We start from the raw sequence: 21,901 nt of genomic DNA on the forward strand, positions 1-21,901 counted from the left end.
GAGGGAGTTTTACAAATCTTTTCTCAGGCTTTACAACTACCCTCGGAGAAAGATAATAGTCTCTGACAATTACTTGCTCAAGGTCACTCAGCTCAGAAGAGGAATTCAACTGCTGACAGTTCAGAGCCCAAAGCACCTACCACGCTAACAGAAGCATTTTGTTTGAAGCAGAGTCTATGTAGCCTTGGCTGGCCCAGAGGCCCAGAGGTGCCTATGTGAACCAGGCTGGCCTCGATCTCACAGAGATCCAACAGAAGTCATTTCAGGAAGGGGCAGGGGCACTGGTTACGCTAATTCTGGGAAGACAGAGGCTCATGACCCAGCTTTTTAACGTGTACTCTGGAGCTGCAGGTCAAGCTGTCTGCGAGGCCGGTTCACCATAGTGTAAGCTAGTGGCTTCCCTGATGCTCAAGCAACAGAGTCCTTCTCTGTGCAGAATCCCAACCTTCTCACTGCCCACAACTGAAGCCATTCTGCAAGGCCACATTGGCACAGAACATTCGTGTCAGCTGCTAGATGCAGCAGGTGCAAATTAACCTCATCAGCTCAACTTCCCGAGAGAGACTCACTCCAGGAGGATAAAAGAGATGAAGATGTTGGTCACGTCTTGGCCTTTCCTTCTCTGAGGAGGTCGAGTGGCTGTTCTGCGGGTACCGGATGAAATGACGGCATTCCTTAGCGAAACCATGAGCTGAAGCGTGTGGAAGCGGACATACATCAGCAGATCTAGGATTCAGAGGTGAGTCCATTGTTTGTCCCCACAGGAACAAACCTGTTCAGCCAGAAGCCCAGGCTGTTGCGCTCAGGCCATTGAAATTCATGTTGTAACAATAGCAGTGTTACAACGGGAATGGGCGCCGTGTACAGACGCCTAGTGCTTAAGGGAAGGCGTAGAGTGACAGCTGGGCCCGCAGGTTGTTTGTATCATTTCCAACATCAGACAGACGCAGGTCGGGGTGCCTCCTGCAGAAGCGTCCTAACTTCTTTCTTGCTCAGTTGCCTCGTTTGTTGTGTGGAGATCATAATACAAGAGAAACGGTGGCTATCAAATAAGCTCGTGGAAAAAGCTGCCATGTGGTGGTTGGCACTGCCCCATGGGTAGGCTGCCAATCCTTCTGCTACCAGCGCCAACTCTCTAGCATCCTGGCTCTGTGCACGTTGGTGTAAATGACCTAACTCTGTGCCCCAGTTCTACGTTAGTTCTTTCCCATCCCCTAGAAGGCATGGGCTCTGGGAAGAAAGAACCTGCATCAAAGAACCCTGTGAGGAAAATGCTCCCCTGGAGTGGCACCAGTAATTGAGAAGCCACATGAGACAAGGCCGCTGAGCAACCCGAGGGAACTTAATTACCTTCTTCGGCCTCCATTTCCTCTCTATAATCAAGGCCAGTTATGGCTGTTCTGTTTCTTCAGGGTTTGGAATAAGCACATGTGTTTTGTTTAAATGGCCAATGAGACCCAGTCCTTTCCCTCATCCACTCCCAGGTGTGAGGGAACATCTACCTCTTGACTAGGCTGGGCGGGGTGGGGGTGGGGCGCACGACTGAAACTCTGCTGTGGCGATGAAAGCCCGCTTCAAAGCGCACCAAGTTGGACCCAGCTGAGCACCGTGACACCTGGATCCCATTTTCTGCTTCCCAGGTGTAGCATATCTAAAAATCCTCCATGGTGCCAAGAGAGGCTATGGTCCAGAGAAGCGCTATGGACAAGATTGACCTCCCCAACATCGACCTGGTCTCTGAGGTGAACAAGCGTAGGATTGCCATGGCCACAAGGTACCTAACGGCTCCCTCTACCTTCCTGGGGAGTTAGGAGGGAGAGCGACAGCTGAGCCTCAGCTGCTTTGGCAGAGGTTGTGAGAAGCAGGGACCGGTGTGAATTTTATCGATTGCTCTGCTCTTAGGGGCACCCGAGAGGCGGGGCCCATGCTTTGCCGCCCACGGTGCAGGACAGAACTTTCTCACAAGTTCCTTCAAGAAGGGATGGTAGGTACTCTGTGTATTGGACCCTCCTGTATGTAGGTTGTGGCATGAACTTTAGATCTGTGGATTCAGGAATAGTGTTGATTATTTATTTTCAATTTTACTGTTTTGCATGCATGTCTTTCTGTCTGTCCATCTGTCTGTCCCACATAGGAGTTCTGGGGAGTGAACTGTCAGGCCTCTGTGGTCTCTTTCCCACTGAGGCGCCTCGACTTTAATCATATGATAGAAGAGTATCAGCGCTAAAAGTCCTCATCTGCCCAGACACGTTCTTTTGATAGTAGGTTGGCACAAAAACTGCAGAAACCAGGCCGGGTGTGGTGGCGCATGCCTTTAATCCCAGCACTCAGGAGGCAGAGACAGGCAGATCGCTGTGAGTTCGAGGCCAGCCTTGTCTACAAAGTGAGTCCAGGATGGCCAAGGCTACACAGAGAAACCCTGTCTCGAAAAACCAAAAAAAACAAAACAAAACAAAAAAAAACAACCAAAAACAAACAAACAAAAAAAAACCTGCAGAAACCCCAGTTGAATTTGAATTTTAAATACATACATATACATATATCTATTATTTACAGTATAATATAAATATACTTAGTTTAAATACTTTCTGTGATATGGTCTGTTAGTTCATTTGGTATTTTGCTTGCTTTGGTTTGGTTTTTTGAGACAGTGTTTCTTTTGTAGTTCTGGCTGTCCTGGACTCGCTTTGTAGACCAGGCTAGCTTCGAACTCACGAAATCCAACACTCTGCCTCCTGAGAGCTGGGATTAAAGGCGTGTGCCACCAAGCCCAGTTTAGTTTTGTTTTGTTTTGATGCAGGTTTTTACTATGTGGCTCTGGCTGCCCTGGAACTCACTATTAATCCAAACTTGCCTCAGACTCACAGAGAGCCACCTGCCTCTGCTTCTTGAGTGCTGGGATTAAAGATATGTGCTACCACACCCAGCTCACCTTGCATTTAAATTTACTACATTTGACATGCCTGTGATATCAGCTATGGTGACACTGTTACATGGCGTAGACACAGTATATACCCTACTGTGTTGGGCCTGTTCAGGTTCCTTTATGCAAAAGGCAGAAAGTTTCCTTTATCTTTACCAAAGGATAACATGTAAGTTTGTTTCCTGGACTTACAAGTTATATGACCCTTAAAAATATTCTTCCAAGAGACCTCAGGTTAAAATCATTCTGATAGAGCAAAACAAAAACAAACAGAAAACAGCAAAGCTGACCTTTGTCAACACTTCCAGTGTTAGCTCTCTGACAGTCGTGAACCCGGACATCTATCCTTGCTAAATCTTACAGCATAACTTGGCCAAAGGAACAGACCTTACTGAGTAGGAATATGGCCTTCCATACAGTACTGTTCTCAGTGCACCCATGAGCTTAGAGTTTATTGAGAAGTAAAGCATTTGTGAATTGATAGGTCTGTGTGTTTTCTGAGTACACCCGTGTGGGTATTGGAGACCATTGCTGATTGATGCACAGGCATCTGACACCCATGGTTTAGACTACAAGGAAGCTATTGCTTCTAGAAGGTTGTAGGTATTGTGCCCCATGTCCACCTGAAAGGAAAAGTCCATATAAATAAACTCCAGGGCCTCCGTCTCACCACCATACAGCTGTACCCACATTGGTTCACATCCTTTCAGCAGAGTGAGGGAGTTACTTTTGTTGAGATCACATGCCCCAGGCGAATTGCCTTCAGTTCAGCTTCTTCAGCAGGAAGCTTTAAGATCCTTGCTGTGGGGTGTGGTTTAGAATCTGCATGTAGCATGTGATTAATCCATGGCTCGTAGCTAACTTCTATTTCTAGGGTGTAGCTAGTGTTCCGGGGGTACAGCAAAATTCAACCCTGTACTAGATTACCATGGCAGTCCATTCCCTCGCAGGCAGTGTTAGCCCAGACCCGAGCAAGATGGAAAAGTACACCTAGGCAGAGGAGGAAGACACCTAGCAGGTTGGAAGGGGTGGGGGGGTGGGGGGGGAAGGCAGGTAGAAGGGAAATGAATGTGAAATGAGCCTGAGGGAGGGGCTGGCCCTGAGAATAGCTGGGTACAAATGAAGCTGAGACGAGACTCACCAAGAGTAGACTCATAGGGGGAGAGAAAGGCAAGCAAAGCGATACTTTGCTTTTATCATCAGAGACCTCTCTGGGGATGAAGAGAGTGAAGCATACCATTGGTTCCCCGGGGACCAATGGGGACTGGTGAGTTCATTCCAAGGAGGGCAGACTCCTAGGCAGTATCTCATTTTTGCAGGTGGGTAACTCTGAAGGTGTGAACAGAGGATGCCCCCCCCCCTTTTTAAAAAACAACCACTGCATTTTAGTGTGTGTATGTGTGTTGTGATACTCATGTGGCAGTCAGAGGACAACTTTCAGGTGTTAGTTCTATACTGCCATCATGTGGGTCCTAAGTATATAACTCAGAGAATCAGACTTAGTGGCAAGCACCGTAACCCACTGCACCATCTCACCAGGCCCGATCTTGCCTTTATTTGAATAACATTTATATATGTTTTTCCTCCTAGAGATGAAACAATCACCAAGAAGCGTGGCAAAGGTAGGGAAATGCCCCCCGGTGTGGATATGGAACAGGAGCCTCCCAGCAAAGTCAGCCTCACGGTCCCTCCAGCTCCACCTCCTTCTCCAGCCGATGCTACCGACATAAAGCAAGTACAAATTAAACTGTTTTGAGATGGGCTTGTACATAGATGCTGACCCATGAGCTCACGTGGGGCCCCTGTGCTCACTTTTGAGGACTATGCTAGAAATCTCTGACTTCCCTTTTCATGCCCTAGAGCCACTGTTGGCTGATGTTGCTCTGTCCTCATGTGTTAGTCGGCTCTTCTCACTCTGACGGAATATCCAACAGAACTGACTTAAGGGAGGACTTGAGGGTTTATTTGGGCTAATGCTTTGAGGTGCTATAGCCACACAACAGCAGGTGGCTCCACAGTGCAGAGGGGCGGCTGGGCAGCTGCTCAGTCTTCTATCAGCGGACTAGAAGGAAAACTAGACAAGGCAGAATGCAGGATCAGGCTAAACCTCAGGGCCTGTCCCCTGCTGTGATGCTTCCTCCAGCTGAGTCCCATCTCCAGAAGACCCCACAGCCTCCCCAATAATGCCACCACCTGAGGGCCAAGTGTTGAGACACATGAGCCTTTGTGGGGACAGTTCAGATGCAAACTGATAGTGCACTTCAAGGTAACTTGAGTGTTCAAGCCGAGTCTCTGAGATGTGTGAGGTTGGTTTTATTCTTTCCTTTGGGCTGTGCTGTATAGACCATTGCTGGTTGCCGGCTGTATTTGAGTTTTTGGTTTTTTTTTAAATTGCTGGGTCTTGTTTATAACACAATCTAAACCAGTTGAAAATCCAGGCCTTGGGCTGGAGAGATGGCTCAGTGGTTAAGAGCACTGGCTGCTCTTCCATAGGTCCTGAGTTCAATTCCCAGCAACCACATGATGGCTCACAACCATCTGTAATGTGATCTGATGCCCTCTTCTGGCCTACATGCAGATAGAGCACTCATATATCTAAAATAAATAAATAAATATCCAAGCCTCTATGATAGTAGCTCTAAAAGTCTGAAGTCAGGGCCTGGAGAGATGGCTCAGTGGTTAAGAGCACTTGCTGCTCTCCCAGAGGACCTGGTTCCCAGAAGCTCACAACTGACTGTAACTCCAGCTGCAGAGGCCTGAATATCTCTCTGGCTTCCATAAGCACCCACATAACACATGCTTATATACACACACACACATAAATAATTATAGAAACAAATCCTTAAAAAGATCAGTGGTCCAGAGACTCCTGAGATAGTTGAGGTTATCAAATAGTATGCCCAGGCACTTCCACAGTCATCCAGACTTTTCATACTAAGCTAGTTACATTCCTAGCCCTTGTGATGTTGAGTTTCAGTTTTACTGTCAGTCTTTTAAAGTTTACTTCTAGGAGATTGCAGTGATTTTTTTTTCTCAAAAATCTGTAACAGATAACTCTACCCTTAAAGGCAGCTGACATTACAGAATAATTTGGTGGGTAACTGCACATCTCTTAGATGCCCTGCCCAGGCCTTCAGGAGCCCCTCTCATGCCTTAGGAGCTTCTCTGAACGGTTTGAAGGCATCAGACATGTGATCATTCCGACTCACATTGAAGAACGCACTTATCTGCCATCCTTTATTTCACCTCTGCCCTCACAAAGCTTGTTTTGCACAAGTGCTCCTAACCGCAGTCAGAAGGCTTGTGTTCTCGTCTGTGAACTTTGGCCCTAGCGTAGGCAAACAGGGAGCATACTCTGAAACCTGTTGTTGCCATCTCATCCTTGGTCAAGTGAGGACACAGTCCCTCGGTGGCCCATAGGATAGCCACCGGTTATACAGGTGATTGTTTAAGTTTAAAGTTATTCAAATAACATGAACATGTTTGTCTGCAGTTGCACAGGCCACACTGCAAGTGGCTAGTGGCTACCCTATGTTGATACCAAAGTTAGAGAATATGACTGCTATAGACATTTCTAGCATACACAGCAGAGGCTAAGTGAACGCTCCGAGGTCACACGGCCAGCGAAGAGTAGAGTCAAGGATGGGGGAGGCCTGGAAAGATTCACTCCTGTGTTAGTTTCATTTCTAACTTGGTTTCTAAGCCATTTCAGGGTATTCTTTTGTCCAACAAATATTGCTGACAACATGCTCTGCAATTCAAGCAATGTTCTAGTGTTATATTGGTGTAGGGTGATCAATCTCTATCCCGGTGGAGTTTGCATTCCAGCAGGGAAAGACTGACAATTTAAAAACATAAATTCCATCATATACTGTAGCTGGATTTGGTACTTTGTGGGTTCTTCTTTTCCTGTCCTTAACCCACCTGCCTAGTTTTTTTTTACCTCCTATCACTAGAAAGGAGAGAAAAGAAGGCTAGAGGGAGAGAGAGATAGATATCGCCGATTCTAATTTCTTTCTTCTTGTTTCTTCTTGGCTGGTAGCCAGTCTTTGCTACTTTGTGGGTTCTTTTCCCACCCTTTATCTCCCAAACCCCCTGTTTTACCCACTATCACTAGATAGGGAGGAGAGAGAGGGAGAGAGAGAGAGAGAGAGAGAGAGAGAGAGAGAGAGAGAGAGAGAGAGAGAGATATCCCTGAATCTAATTTCTTTCATCTTGTTTCTTCTTTGAGCATCACTACTAACAAGATGCAGCCAACCCCCTTAAGGACCAACAACCACCAATCAGGCCTCTGAAAAGTTCCCAGAAGTCCTAACATCACACAGTCACAAAAACCATCTGCAGCTGGCCAAACCACGCCTCTGCTAGAACAGGAGGCAAATCACAGTCAGCTGCTGTGAAACAGCCCCGTATCCCCACACCTGGGATTAAAACCAAAATATATTCTTACAGTATTTCTGTGGGTCTTTTTTTTTTTTTTAATGAAACCAAAATTTCAGAATTCTCACCACAATATTCCAGGAGGATTAAAATAGAAAAGAAAATTTAAAATAATAAATAATATAGGAATAAAGGAGACTATATATGTGCCTCAGGAAGCAATGGACTAGTTGCAGTTGCAATTTTAAGTTGAGCTGTATGGGCGTGCCTCTTTGGAAAGGTGACATTTGAGTGATGGAGTTAAGTGTGTGGATGCTGAAGGCAGAGTGGAGAGCCACTGTGAAAACCAAGAGACAAAAGCATCCATGGCACATCTGAGGACTAAAAGGAAGCTAGTTGGGATTGGCTGGACTCGTGTGAATCACAAGACCTTAGTAGAAGATAAAAATCACAGGGAGGAGGTGAGTCCCTAAGGGACTGTGGACTCTGAACAAGATGTAAATTAAGAAGAATTTCCAGAAACAGAGGGTCATCTGGTTTGCATTTTATGGAATGGTTCTAGTAATTTTATGGAGAACTAACTGTATGGAGTCAAAACAGAATCAGCTCTGTCCTAGTTGCGTAGGGACAAGGCAGTCATTTGAACAAGTAGCAGTTTGGGTAGAGAGAAGTGTGGTCAGATCCTGGACCTGTTTGTCTGAAGAAAGTGGCAACAAGATGCTGCTGTTATTGGATAGAGCCTATGATATATATATATATACACATAGGTAAAGGATGGCTCCAAGATGTGGGGCCTTGGGGCAGTGTGATGGCTCAGCAGGCAAAAGCACTCACTGTCAAAATCAAGCCTGATGGCCTGAATTCAGTCCCTGTGTGTTCACATGATGGAAGGGGAGAACCGGCTCTTATAAGTTGTCCTCTGACCTCCACATGAGTGCCATGGCATGCGCATTTACCCATGCAAGTAGATAAACATAATAAAACATATTAGAGATTTTCAGCAACGGGAAGGCTGGAACTCCCCAGCAAGCAGCGCAGATTGCTCTTGTGAGGAAGCTCCCTCCATCCTTCACTTCATTCTTGTCTAAAGCTAGAGGATTGCGGATGGAGGGTGGGAGGAGCCTGATCAGGGTGGGAGGGGCCTGGTCAGGGTGGGAGGGGCCTGGTCAGGGTAGGAGGGGCCTGGTCAGGGCGGGGTGGGGCTGACTGGATCACCTCCTCTGTCTGTGTGCTGTGCTTGCTCTCATCATTCAAAGACACTTCTCATCTACTTATTCGCACGTCTGGCAGCTGGTAGGATGAAAGAGTCCGTGTGTATTCTGACTTGTAGGATTTTGGGTTTGAGAGAGAGTGTGGTTAAATCCCAGTTAAATTGTATTTTTCCATCTGAGTGCTAGGTTGAGGTCTTTTGTTGTTGTTAGTTGGTTGGGTTTTGTTTTGTTTTGTTTTTGCTTTTGTTTTTCGAGACAGGATTTCTCTGTGTAGTCTTGGCTGTCCTAGAACTTACTCTGTAGACTAGGCTGGCCTGGAACTCGGAGATCCACTGGCCTCTGCCTCCCACACACTGGGATTAAAGGCATAATGCCACCACTGCCTTACTGCAGTCTTAGACTTAATACAAACTGAAAAATCCTCAATTTGAAATGTTCCAAAATGCAAAAGTTTGAGGGCATTTACATGATGGCAACAGTGGGAAATTCTTCACTTAATGAGGTCACACTAAAAGTATGTGAAATTACCTTCCAACTAAGAGCATGCGGTGCACAAAACACCTTATGTGAGTAGCCGAAATCAGAGGAACGGGTGCTCATGAGGCCCTTGGGAGAAATAGCCCAACCACAGCAGGGACAGCAGTAAAAGAGCAAAGGGAACCCGTGTCCCCACGCTTCAGGCCCGCTCCTGAAATGCCCATAAGCTGGGGAAATGTACATTTTCCTCTCCTTTTGTTTCTTTCTTTTTTGGTTTTTCGAGACAAGATTTCTCTGTGTAGCCTTGGCTGTCCTAGACTAACTTTGTAGAACAGGCTGGCTTGGAATTCACATAGATCCACCTGCCTCTGCCTCCCAGGTGCTGGGACTAAAGGCATGCGCCTCCACCACCCAGCCTTTTCTGTCTTTCAAACAACACACCTGAGAGATCCAGACACCAGACTGTGAAGGCTGGCAGTAGTGAAACCAGCAGCGAAGACCTGAGTGTTAGTAACAAAGGCAGATATGCGCCTGGATTCTCTTGCGTGGTGAAAGCAGGCCCAGTACAGACTCACCCCAGGGGAGAGCAGGGGCAGAGGGTGGGGAGTCGGGGCATGGAAAGTTTCAATTGACTGACCCCCCCCCACCATGGGATAAAGTTCAAGATGAATTGGCAAGATAAAATATGCTACCACTATACACCACGGAAAAGGTTGTTAACGTCGGTTACTGAAAAGCAAACTGAATTCTGGGGTGAAAGCTCAGTCTGTAAAGCATTTGCTGAGTTTGAACGCCAGAAGCTATGTGGAAATGTAAAAACTGCTTAGAGTGATGTGAAGTGGTGATTCCAGCACTGGGCGAGAAGATGAGAAGAGTTTTGGGACTCACTGGCTCAACGTACTTGGCAAGTGGGGGAGGGGGGAGAGCGAGAGAGAGAGAGAGAGAGAGAGAGAGAGAGAGAGAGAGAGAGAGAGGCAGAGAGAGAAAGACAGATAGACAGAATATAGTGGCTAAAGAATGTCGAACCAGGTTGTCCTCTCATTTTCACACACAGCAGGGACACACACACACACACACACACACACACACACACACACACACACACTCTCTCTCATAGGAACACATGAGGTATACACACACAAGAAGCAATGCTGTAGGTACTAGAGGGAGAGTTGTTCCCTGGGTGGACAGCTATAGTTTCAGTAACATGAAAAGAATTCTGCATATGGTGGTGATGGTTGGCACAAAACTACTTAATGATAGTCAAGATGTGACCCGTGAAACAGCTTAGCCAGTGAAAACTCCTGCTACCAAGCCTGACTACGTAAGTTCGATTCCTAAGCCTCCCAACATGGATGGAGGAAACTGACTTTTTAAATTGTCCTCTGAGAACACACATTATATAGCACATGTAGCAATTTTTAAGCAGTTAAGATGGTAAGATTACATTTGTTTTATCACAGTTTTTAAAATCAGAAGAGAAGTTCTGTAAAGTTTGCTCACCTGAGAGTCATGGCTTACGGATATGATACCTGGGCCGGGTGTGATGGTGCACACCCTTAATCCCGGCAACCTGGAGACAGAAGCAGGCAGAAGCTGGCAGATCTCTGACTTGGAGGCCAGCCTGGTCTAAAGAGTGAGTTGCAGATGAGCCAGGGATATGTAGAAAGACCCGGTCTCCAAACAAACAAACACAAAATGTGGTATCTATAACAACAGATAAATCCTGAAGTGAATCTAGAAAAAAGGGTAGGCTGAGGGAAAGATGCCAAGATTGTTCAGGAGGAGGCAAGAACACAATTAGATAGGGTTAGGAAGGTGTGTGTTCTACTGCTGACCTATTGCTGTCCTGGGTGAAACAGAAAAAAACAGGCACAAGCCTCTCAGATAGAGTCAGACACCCCTACATCCACGAACACACACACCTTAAAGTCCTGCCATCATGCCTTCCTACCTAAGGGCATTGACACCTGGAATCCGTGCTTGCAAGCAAAGGTTTCCACAGATCTCAAGGACAGTAACGCTGTGTAAGATAATTTTATTTCACAGGGCAAAGGGCTGAGTACTACCAAACTACATGCTACCCGAAGCATTAGAAGCCCATGGTAGTAAGTATGCCTTCCGCAGGAGCAGTTCTAGCCGCAGGACTGGCCCCCCTATAGAGCTGCGGCTGCTTCCAGCTTCTGGAAGCCAAACAACCTGCAGGAGCAATGGTTACATGAAGAAACAACCATGCTTATAGCTTTTGCTTCAGATTGCTGCAAGGCATAATTTTTTTTTTTTTAAAAGATGAACACCCCGTTAAAAGCTGACAGAAGAGAACATTCATAGTATATGTAACTGTCCAAGCCCTGGGATTGCAACAGTCAGAGGTAACTGTGCACATTGACCGGGACGAATGAGACCTTGAGAAACAGAGAAAAAGCTGCACGCATCTGGCTGGCTCTCCCCGCCAGGGAGACAGGGGCTTGTCACATCTCAGAGAGCTTGATATCATAGGTGACCATGTTGAAGTTGTCCCAGGCAAAGAGCTTCCTCTCCCGGGGGTTGTAGTCAACCATGCTGCTGTACTTGTAGCGGTTCTTGAATGGGATGGCCAGGGTCTTGCTGACCCCGGTGCCAGTGTCATAGGCGAAGTTGACAGTTGCGCGGGCTGAAGAGTAGCTGCTGACGGTGTACAGGGTGCCACAGATAACAAAGGCGTTGGCCACGGACTGCTTACGGATGTTGGTCTCCCAGGTACGCTCAAGTCCCAGGCTCTCTGGGTTCAGTTTGGAGAGGACTATGGCTCCTTTGGCCTCTTCCGTGCTGTAGATGACCCAGAGGCCGCTTTCATCCACAGCTAAGTCAATGTCTGTGTAGCCGCCCCAAGCATACGGGAACTGTCCGTGGTAGCCGGCTCCGGGAATTTCCTTCTCCGCCTTCACCGTCTCAGTGTTTAGTTCATACCTGAGCACGGTTCTGGACTCAGCCTCCTGGAAATAGAGGCTCCCCGCATACACGACGGCGCCCGTGCTTTCCAGCGCCCGGGGGAGCACATGAACCTTTGAAGGGTAGCCCTGCTCGAACTGGCTTATCTGACTGTACTCAAACACCTGGCGGATGCCTGTGCCGACCGTGTCAATCCTCCATGTGGTCTCCTGGGTGTAGGGGTGGGTGGGCTTGGGGTCTCTCATCCATACACCATACTTGCCAGTGATTGTTTCAGCAGTCCTCAGAGTGACTGGCTCTCCTACCCAGACGAGTGCTCCACATCCTGATGAATTAAAAGAGCGAAAAGGAAGAAAAAAAAATGATGCCATGTAATCTACAAGTCTTCCAAGTACAGACAGCAGGACGGTGGGAGCAAAGCAGAGAAGGTGGGGACAGAGCCCCACCACCCACTGATCATGTATGTGACCAATGAGGCGCTTAACTCTGGGAGCCATCACTTTCTCATTTGTTTTTGTTTTTGTTTTGTTTTACCTGCAATGGTGCTTTGCCTTCGTGTATATCTGTGTGAGGGTGTTGGATCCTCTGGAACTGGAGTTACAGACAGTTGTGAGCTGCTATGTGGGTGCTGGGAATTGAACCTGCAACCTCTGGAAAAGCAGCCTGTGCTCTTAACCACTGAATGAACCATCTCTCTATCCTTCTAGCTTTCTCGTTTATAAAAGGGGATGATAGTTTTGAGTAATGAAGTTGTCAATGTAGAGCTGTTTAAACGTGCTGCCCAAGTGCTCGGTCTAGAGAAATGCCCAGCAAACATGACGTGATAAGTCTGTGAGGAAGAAGCTACAGAGAGCTCTGATTCTGTCCCCTGAGCCTGGCAGGGACTTGTGGGTGTTTATTACATTGCTCTTCGTGACTTTCAAATTGGGCTTACTTTACTTAAACAGAGAAATCAGTTCGTTGTAGGCATAAGCTATATGACAAAGTTTTTCAAGCTTTACTTGAGGGGCCACACATTTGATGCATCTATTTAAATATCATGAGAAAACACAGTCTAATTTTTTTTAATGTAATGAATAGCTAGCTGAGAATTTCAGTTTAGTAGATTTAAGGTAAATTTCTATCCTTTTGTGGGTGCCTTCAGTTTCCTCACAAAAAGCAACCATTCATGCTTATTCTTCGGGGAATCAGACTTTAAATGCCCAACACACCCTTCAGTGTTAGCAGAGATTGTTAATAACACAGTCAGTATTTTCTGGAAACAACAGCTGCATTTCATTAGACACATTTTTGAGGGACAAATGCACTTTTTCTTGTTGGGCAAAGGTCAGAAAAGTACCTTTAGTGACAGACATGTTGAGGTGATACACGGCAAAGATCTGGCCCTCCGGGAGGGGGGTGGGTAAGATATAGAGCTTATGGGGGAAAGGCTGACTTCCTGTTCACTTGTCCAGAAAGGCAGCAGAGGGTTTCTGCTCCCCGCTCCCCAGCTTTGCTTCTTAGGAAGTCACCTGCCTTCCTTCCATACTGAACACAGAGCAAGACACACACACAGGCCAGGCGGGCTCAAAGGGAAGAATTCTAACTTCATACCGCTGTCTCCCTCTTTGCTCCTGGGCTGGCCAGATGGATTCTCCTTCAGGATTTGGGAAGCAGGAACCTCCGTTAACTCCGACTTCAGTTCCTGGAAGGCCAGCGTGTCCAGATTCCACTGAGAGACTGCATCCAAAGAAAGAGACACATAGCGCTTGGAGAAGAAATGGCACAGGAATGGACATGCCATTTGACATGTCTGCTAGTACTTGGTATTTGAGATTTGCTTTGGGGCCAGCTAAGGGAAGACGGCTTGCTTCACTAGGGTTCATTTTTTCTCTTTACTTTTGTGACTATTGAAAAATTTGCACAATTAAAAAGCTTACAAATAGTACATTTTCATGGCTCTCTGTTTAATGTAGAGTTGAATATTCAGCACAAACCAAAGTATAATAAGAGTTTTATGTGATTCATATAAATTCCACTAGGGAAATTGATCGTTAATGAAGTGTGACTTCAAAGGTTGAGTGACAGTTGCTAGCATTCTCTTACGTGTTTGAATTTTTTTCTTTTAAGATTTATTTACTTATTTTATGTGTATAAGTGCTCTGTCTTCATATACACCTGCAGGCCAGAAGAGAGCATCAGAACCACCATGTGGGTGCTGGGAATTGAACTCAGGACCTCTGGAAGAGCAGACAGTGCTCTTAACCCCTGAGCCATCTCTCCAGTTCTCAAGATGTTTGAATTTCAACAATAAATATTTACTGCTACTTAAGGGTTTTTCCTTGTCATATGTGAATGTCTTATAAGAACAGATAACCTTTGGTTTTTAACTATATTTTTATTCTCACTGGACATAATTATGTATACTGATGGGGCAAGGTGACATTTCCGTATATGCATACATTGATTAGTGACCATCTCAAAATAATTACAGATTCATTACCTTGGCCATTAATTATTTCTTTGTTTTGGGAACATTCACAATCTTTTGTAGCTATTTTTAAATTTGCAGGGAGTTGTCAGTTACACATTACGCATGTTCAAGGTTCCTTTAGGAGTTCCTAAAACGTGGGAGAGGCCAACACCCCAGGGTTACTGTGGGCCACCTTTCCCTGGCATCGCATTCCTTCCTGTTTGCGCTTGACAAAAACTATTTCAATTTGACAGTAGGTTGGTTTTCTGTTTTGTCACTTACTGAGAGCAAGGTATATATTAAGAGAAGAACCATACATACCTGCTGCTCAATAGGAAGAAATTAAGATATATTCTTTAGCTTCAGAGGCAATAAAGAAAGTGGGGGGGGGGAATAGAAAGCTAGGCATTTTCATGGATGACTTTCCTGAAGATAACCAAAATATTGACACAGACACCAAAAAGTGCACATGTGTGAATGTAAGTGTGTGTGTGTGTGTGTGTGTGTGTGTGTGTGTGTGTGTGTGTATAGAAAGAGATGATCATCAGCTATTGATAGCCTTTTCCATAGTTAAAAATAAAACTGCTCATGGTGGTAAAGTGTCAGAGACTGAAGTCAAGCTTCAGCACTGCTGCCTGACCTAGTGAGATGGAATTACTGTCGCCACTTAGTGCTGTGTCTAGGCACTTTGCCCTGTGTTTACCTCCTAAGAGTAACTATTATTGTCCTCATCAGCAAATGAGGAAAGCAAGGGTCAGAAGGGGCGAATAATATACCAAGGTTTACAACTAGTAAGTGTTGGGGCTGGGAGTTGAACCACGGTCTTCTGGAGTCATGGTATTTGTGACCCTTCTACTCTGGGGTTAGGAGCTCTGCCAGTGACAGATATCTTGGCCCTCTCTCACAGTGGCATGCTCCCATCTGCAACTGCTCGGTTGAAGTCAGCAGTGTTGAACTATCCCAGCAGAGGGCGCTAGAGCAACATCATGTGGTGAGGACGGTCTGCAGTTCTCCTTCCTTGGCTCCTTGTCATGTGCACTTTTGCAAGTCCTGAGGTCCCTAACTCTGTATGTGGTTCCAATGAAACGTCAGCCTGGAGGTACATATTCCATATTTGCTCTGTCATCATCATTAATGATTTTCTCCGTGGTTAGGTACAGGGCAAATGATTTTCCCTTGGAAAGGAAACTAAAATAGATAGTTATGGATGGGTGAGGGTAAGGTATGCAGGGAGGGTCAAACCGGGAGGGGAAGGGAAGAGGGGGGTCAAAGGAGGCAATATAGTGAGGAACAGCTAAAATGTAAGGCTATTTGAAGAGGTGTATGGAAACATAACACATTAGAGCCTTCTTAACTTATATTCATTTATGAACATGATCTAAATAAAATCGCAAAATAGTAAGGGGGACAGAGCCTCCATCAGACATCTCTCATCACCAAATGAAGCCTCATTACAGGGAATGAGTTACATCTAACAGAGTTGTTGGCCACAGGGGTCCCATGGGAACCTGCAAACAACTCTGGCCGTTGCAAAGGCTATCGGTTGCTCTTCACAAACTGATGACAAGGTCCTGTTGCTGCAGATAATACCTATACAATTTGATGAACGTGGAGAAGTTGAGCTGGTGCCTACCCAGTGCCCTCACCACTACTGGCTAGTGTTCTTGGTTCCAGAAGGTACCCTACCAAAGGAGGATGCTAAACACTAACCCAGCTACAAACACCTTGATTCATAATGGTGTCCTGCCTGCAAGTGATGCTAGGGCAACAGAGGCACAGGCTTGTGGGAGTAACCAACCAATGTATGGTAGGACTGAGGGCCACTCCATGGCTCTTACCTCACTCTGCTTGAGTGGCCAGGAACCTGAGGCTCCATAGCCCAGGGTCCTAGGGGAAAACCAAACACTGTTGTCCCCTAAAAGGGATGTAGCAATAAAACGACTCCTAATGACATTCTGCATCATCAGAGAAGATTCCTCCTTCAGCCTTTGGGAACAAATGCAGAGACTCACAGCTAGACAATATGCAGAGTGTGAGAGGCCTTGGAACACTCAGCCCTAAAGGGAACGGCTCCATAAATCCTTCCCCCCAGGACTCACGAAGCAGAAAAAGTGTAAGAATGGGAGGGGATGGAGGACACCAAGGAAACAAGATCAGTGAGACCGACCCACATACAAACTCACGGAGACCGAGGCAGCATGCCCAGGGCGTGCCCAGGCCTGCACTAGATGGGGTTCTAGAGCTGAGAAGCAGCCAAATGCCTTATCCCTAATGCAAAAGCTCTATCTCCAGTAGAACCATTTGCAAATAAAAAAATTAATTTTCTCCAAGGGAGTCTCATTGGGGGAAACAAACCACTCTTCAGGGTAGGCCACATGCCCAGCCAACAGAAAGTGAACTCAGTGGCATCTTCACAGGTCCCTTTGCCTCAAAGTGCTGCATCAGGCCTTTTCCCCCCACTACAGGTTTTGCATATGGCTTCCAATTATACGTTTTTATGGCATTCTGAATGCGTGTTACTGTATCTATGTTTATCTCTTGTACCCTTTCTTGGGCTCTTTTCCTTTTGTTTATATGTTTTGTCCTATTCTGATTTGATTTTGTTTTGTCTTATATTTTATTTTATTATTGTCTCTTAGATGCCTGTTTGTCCTCTAGTGAGAGCCAGAAAGGGGGTGGGTTTGGATGAGCGGGGAGGAGGGGAGGGACTAGGAGGAGTAAAGGGAGGAAAAATTGTAATCAGAATATATTTCATGAAAAAAATCTACTTTCAATAAAAGAAAAAAATAATAACTCTCTCTGTTAAACTTCTCCTGGCTTACTGTGTGGCCTCTGCATCCTCACTGGGGTCAGAGAGTGGCTGGAGGCTTCTTCAGGAGAGCCACTGAGTTCTTGTAGCATGACCCCCCCCCACCTCCCCCACTCCCCCTACCCCCCACCCCCTCCACCCCCCCAACCCCTCACCCCCGCACCTGGGGCAGAGATCAGGCCCCAGGGGATTGCTCAGCACTAACAGAGCACAGTTACCCATCAGGTCTTCTGCCAGGGAGGCAGATGCACAGGAGAGTGGGGTTGTGCTCCCATCCTGGCCCCGCCACAACCCACACCATGCTTCCAAACCATAGACCTCAGCTCTGCCACTCTTCCTGTCCTTCCTTGCTCTTTATAAGGAACCACACCTCATGCACTTTCCTGTGGTAAACAAGCCGTGGTGACACAGAACAGCAAGGACAGCCTTCCAAGAGACCACTGGGCTCATTTCCACCTGGCAGGTGCAGTGGCTCGATTAGGAACCGCCTGGTGGCTTTGTAGTCATCTCAGCCAGGAGCCTTCTGGCAGCATCCAGACTCCCAGAGGAGAGCCGCTTGGCGTGTCCCTGGAAGCAGAGATGTTTTGTGGGATGGGGTCTGAGCTGAGCCAGAAGTTGTAGTTTCCTTCAGTTCTGCCGTGTTCCAGCTGTGGGGCTTTGGGCGAGTGAATCAACCTCTCTGAGCTCTAGTACTCAGCACTATACAAATGTATCTGGGTTGTTCTTGCGGATTATATAGGGGCCATAAGTAAAATAATCCCGGAGAAAGACGTGTCCAAACTTTGATTTCTCTGTAGTGCTTAAAGTCGCTAACATTCCAGTGTCCTGGGCACTGTCTCTAGACCCAGTGTGTGCTCCCGAGACTATCTGTTAAGTATGGGCCAAGGTTCTTAGTGACTGAATGACACCTGCACTCAATGGTGGAGCTCCACCGGAGGAAAACCTTCAAGTACAATCCCTGGCCCGGAAGGCCACTCTGTCAGAGATGGCTCAGGCTGCTTCCTCCTCTCAGCTTTGCTCAGCATGATAACCCGATGTCCTGCCTTCCTCCTCTCAGCTTTGCTCAGCATGGTAGCCCAATGTCCTGCTGAACCCTCTGGTGCTCAACCCCTTCCTGTCCACCTTCCCGCAGAAGTTGCCATGGCAATCTGGCTCTTGGTACCACGTGCCAGGACCACATACGCACTCCCAGCCCAAGCTTCTCTGGCTGTGTAGGAGATTTGTGAGGATCGACCTGGCATCCTATTTCTCATAGACAAGGGACTATCAGATCCAGGGGTAAGTGTTCCCTGGGGCTGAGCTTCTGATTCCCACATGGCAGACAGTCTGTTGCGTGCCGGCCCACCCCCCCCCCCCCCACCCGCTTTCTAGTCTCATTCCTTGAATCACTCCTCTCTCTGACCTCTTTCTTTTCCTGGCCTCAGGGCCCATGAAAACCACTTTCTCACAGGCCCTCACTCCAGTCTCAGGCTAGCTTCTCAGTCTCAGAGGGAATTGCTCTTGTTTTATCTTTAGGGTAAATAGTATTTTTCCCTCTTTGGGGCTTGTGTTGGTGTAAGTCAGCGTGCATACCGAAATATATACGCACACACTTATGAGGAATTTCTCTGATTCTGAGGAGATTTTCTTTTCTATGTAATAACAATTACATGCTAAAGTGGTGGCGATAGTTTGAACTGGGTGTGGGGTAGGAAGAAGCCTGCCTTGGCAGCCTTTTATCTACTGAGACTCAGCCCAGCTCTTCGTGGGCCAAGTTCTTGCTATTTCTGCCCACATTCCAGCCCCTCAGAAGACTCCTGGTGCCACATTCCTGCAGATCCTACCTTTCAGGTAAAAATCTCTTTTAGAAAATATTTATTCCATCACTCTATCTTGGAGATTTTCAACCCTGAAAAGCTGGCAAGACGCTGAGCTCACCCCGGCCCGCCCCCCGACCCCGCCCCCACCCCGCCCCACCCCGCCCCACCCCTGCCCCACCTCGCCCCTGCCCCACCCCCTGCACTGTTTTCTTGGTCCAGTAGTTCCTCACACTTGGCCATGTTTATTGTGGCTTCTCCTCCTCTCACTCTCTCAGAGTGGAAACTGTATAGATCCTGACAGCTCCACTCTTAGTGCTTGAGCGCATGCTTGGGGTAGTCGTGCCCGTAACTATACTATTACCTCAGATATGGAATGTTAATATAAGGACTTCTAGTAATCGCTGTTTACCCAACCACCGCAGCCCCGTCCCGTGTAACTGTCGGCTGACGACGTCGGAGCTGATTAAGCATGTCCACATATTTGCCGACCAGGTTTCTCAGACTCCTTTGTCGCAAATGAACCCTTCCCTTCATTTTCATTGACTCCTGACGTTAACACTTTTGAGGAATCTAGACAGTTGTTCCACATCTGAATTTGTTTCTTCATGAAACAAGTGCCTTGGAATAAAACCCTTAAAATGTGACATAAATGTTGTTTTGTGGCTATCTCGTAATCCACCCAAAGACCTCTCTCAAGTAGGAGCCAGGATGATCAGAAAAGCCCCTCTGTGAGAACGGCCACTTCAGAGATGCCCGGTGACATGAAAGCAAACATTCTTTGATTTAGAAAAAAAAAGGGGGGGGCAATTTCCAAAGCCATCCAAAGGATCTGATAAAGAAATTGTTTCTTTTTTATTTACCAAGGTAGGAGATTAAAAAAAAAAAAAAAAGACACCACCAGGTGTAGTGGAGCATACTTTTAATCCCAGCACTTGGGAGGCAGAGGCAGAGGAAGACAGATCTCAGTCTGAGGCTAGCCTGGTCTAAAGTGTAAGTTTCAGAATAGCCAGGGCAACACAGAGAAACCCTGTCTCAAAAAACAGAAACTTAATCATTAGAGCAACAACAACAATGAGAAGAACACACCAGTTTTCGCTGCAGAAATTACTTGGCATCTCGTAAGTAGAGACCATTTTAGTTGGACTAACAACCTGAGAAAAGACTGAACGCAGAATGAATTATCCAAAGGGGACATCAGGCCATTTTCTAGGGATTACTCACCATATGGAGCTCTCACCTGGCCCTGTGTTTCTCGTTTGGCTAGGGGCTGTGGTAACTTTGTCGTGAATGGCCACAATAACTCAGATCCACTGACCGAAATAAGGAGCCAACTTACCTGAAACATGCAAAAGTGTTTGCTTTGCTCTCCTTTTAATGAAACTATTACATGCTAGGTCTGCAGTTTCTGAGAGAAAAGACAAAGCAGAAACAGAAGCCTGGGAGCCCTGTGACAGGTCACCAGCAAACGTGCCACCTCCTGGCTTGGGCAACCCTTCTACCCTGTGTTCTTACCTTCCCTGGATCCTGGCAGCATGCTCTGCGGGGAGTGTTGGATGGAGGGACACTGGCCCCTCCTCAGCATTGCTACCTCCTGGCTGCTGCCTTCCAACCTCCTGGCCAGATCTTCATTCTCTTGTTCCAGATGCCTCTTTTCTTCTTCTAGAGCTGACTTGTCTCGCAGGAGGTTGTTATAAGCCACCTCCAGCTCCCTGGTTTGAGTCTCCAGCTGGTCTCGTTCCCTCTTCAGGGCACCTAACTGGCTCTGCAGCCCCTCCTGGGCCTCCTGGGTCCCAGCAGCCCGGCCCAAGGTCAGCTGGTGGAGGAGACTCTCCAGGGAGCTGAGCCGAGCTTTGGTGGACTGTAGGTCTGCGTGTTGGCTGCTGCTGTCTCTCTGAAGGTCTTGGATGGCTGCCATGGCTAGGTTCTCCCCAGGGCAGCTGGATTCATTGGGGCTAGCCACAGTGAAGGTGTACTGGCATCGGCCACTCCGATCGTTGGCCTTTCGGAACTGTGCTGTCCTGGTCTCCATTCCCCACACCAGCCAAGCCAAAACCAGCAGCTGGAGAGCTGGCATCTTGGGACCACAGCTGTAGCAGCTTGTACAGAGAAGCATGGATGTAGAGACTGGGTGAGCTTTCTCCTGGAAATCTCTGCCGCAAGGTGTCTGGATGGGTAGCCCTGCTGGCTCAAGCCTGAGGTCCAGAGAGGTTTATATGTCCTGGGGAGCCAGCCCTGTGTGGAGGGAGGGAGAGGTGACCACGTGACACTGAGTTGGGCCAGGAATGGAGGGAGGAGAGACATTGGGCGCTTACGCTCACCCTGTCAGCAAGATTCTTAGAAAATAAAGTTCCAGGGGCTATTTTTATTTTTATTTTTGGAGTCTCGCTGCATGTGCCCCACATCCCAACAATACCCCCTAAGTTTCTAGCCTGTTTGTGTGTACATGTGCACACGTGCCCGCTTTGTCTATCAGTAGTAGCTGAGTGGGTGATCATTTGAACAGAGATGTAAGTCTAGCTTGTGTTTCAGTGCCCCACCCCCAACTCTGGACCAGTCACTGTGTAAGGAACTGGGGGAACAGACATGCCTGAGCAGACATGTCCTGTAGCAGAGGCAGAGACAAAGAAGAGCCAGAAGAAGAGGCTAGCGCCCACAGGCTCCAGGCTCTGATGGAGAGCTGAGAGTGGCATTCTTCCCCAACCCAAGGTTCAGGATAAATATGTGTATGTCCTTAGAAAAACCCCCTAACTATACCCTCTTGTGTCAGCCAATGCTGTGGACCAGGCTTTATGATGAGTGTGCCCACAGAAGCCTACTGATGAGACCTATGCACCCACCTCTGAAAGATGTTTCCAAATGTATAAAATGTAAATAATCAAAGAAACACATTATTAAATTATAAATATGAAAATATCTAAA

At 47.1% G+C, this 21,901-nt stretch overlaps 2 protein-coding genes across 3 annotated transcripts; one reads left to right on the forward strand and one right to left on the reverse strand.

The window, feature by feature from the left end:
* Positions 1–499: 499 nt before the first annotated feature.
* MYOCOS (myocilin opposite strand) lies at positions 500–13,846 on the forward strand. Of its 2 annotated transcripts, none has more exons than XM_084787337.1 (4): positions 500–739; positions 1,641–1,774; positions 4,514–4,654; positions 7,155–7,336. In XM_084787337.1, the coding sequence occupies exons 2-4, from the start codon at positions 1,665–1,667 to the stop codon at positions 7,216–7,218; spliced, it is 315 nt and encodes a 104-aa protein (XP_084643463.1). In that variant the 5' UTR covers positions 500–739; positions 1,641–1,664; the 3' UTR covers positions 7,219–7,336. The 2 variants fall into 2 exon arrangements, with proteins under 2 accessions (XP_084643463.1, XP_084643464.1); XM_084787338.1 differs by lacking the exon at positions 7,155–7,336 and adding an exon at positions 13,549–13,846 and having other exon boundaries at positions 504–739.
* Positions 11,010–21,775, reverse strand: MYOC (myocilin). The gene is made up of 3 exons (XM_084787288.1): positions 20,495–21,775; positions 13,516–13,641; positions 11,010–12,247 (listed from the first exon to the last, which is right to left on the reverse strand). The coding sequence occupies exons 1-3, from the start codon at positions 21,093–21,095 to the stop codon at positions 11,463–11,465; spliced, it is 1,512 nt and encodes a 503-aa protein (XP_084643414.1). The 5' UTR covers positions 21,096–21,775; the 3' UTR covers positions 11,010–11,462.
* Positions 21,776–21,901: the final 126 nt, after the last annotated feature.

This window comes from Acomys minous, assembly GCF_964271855.1.
Source record: "Acomys minous genome assembly, chromosome: 1".
NCBI lineage: Eukaryota > Metazoa > Chordata > Mammalia > Rodentia > Muridae > Acomys > Acomys minous.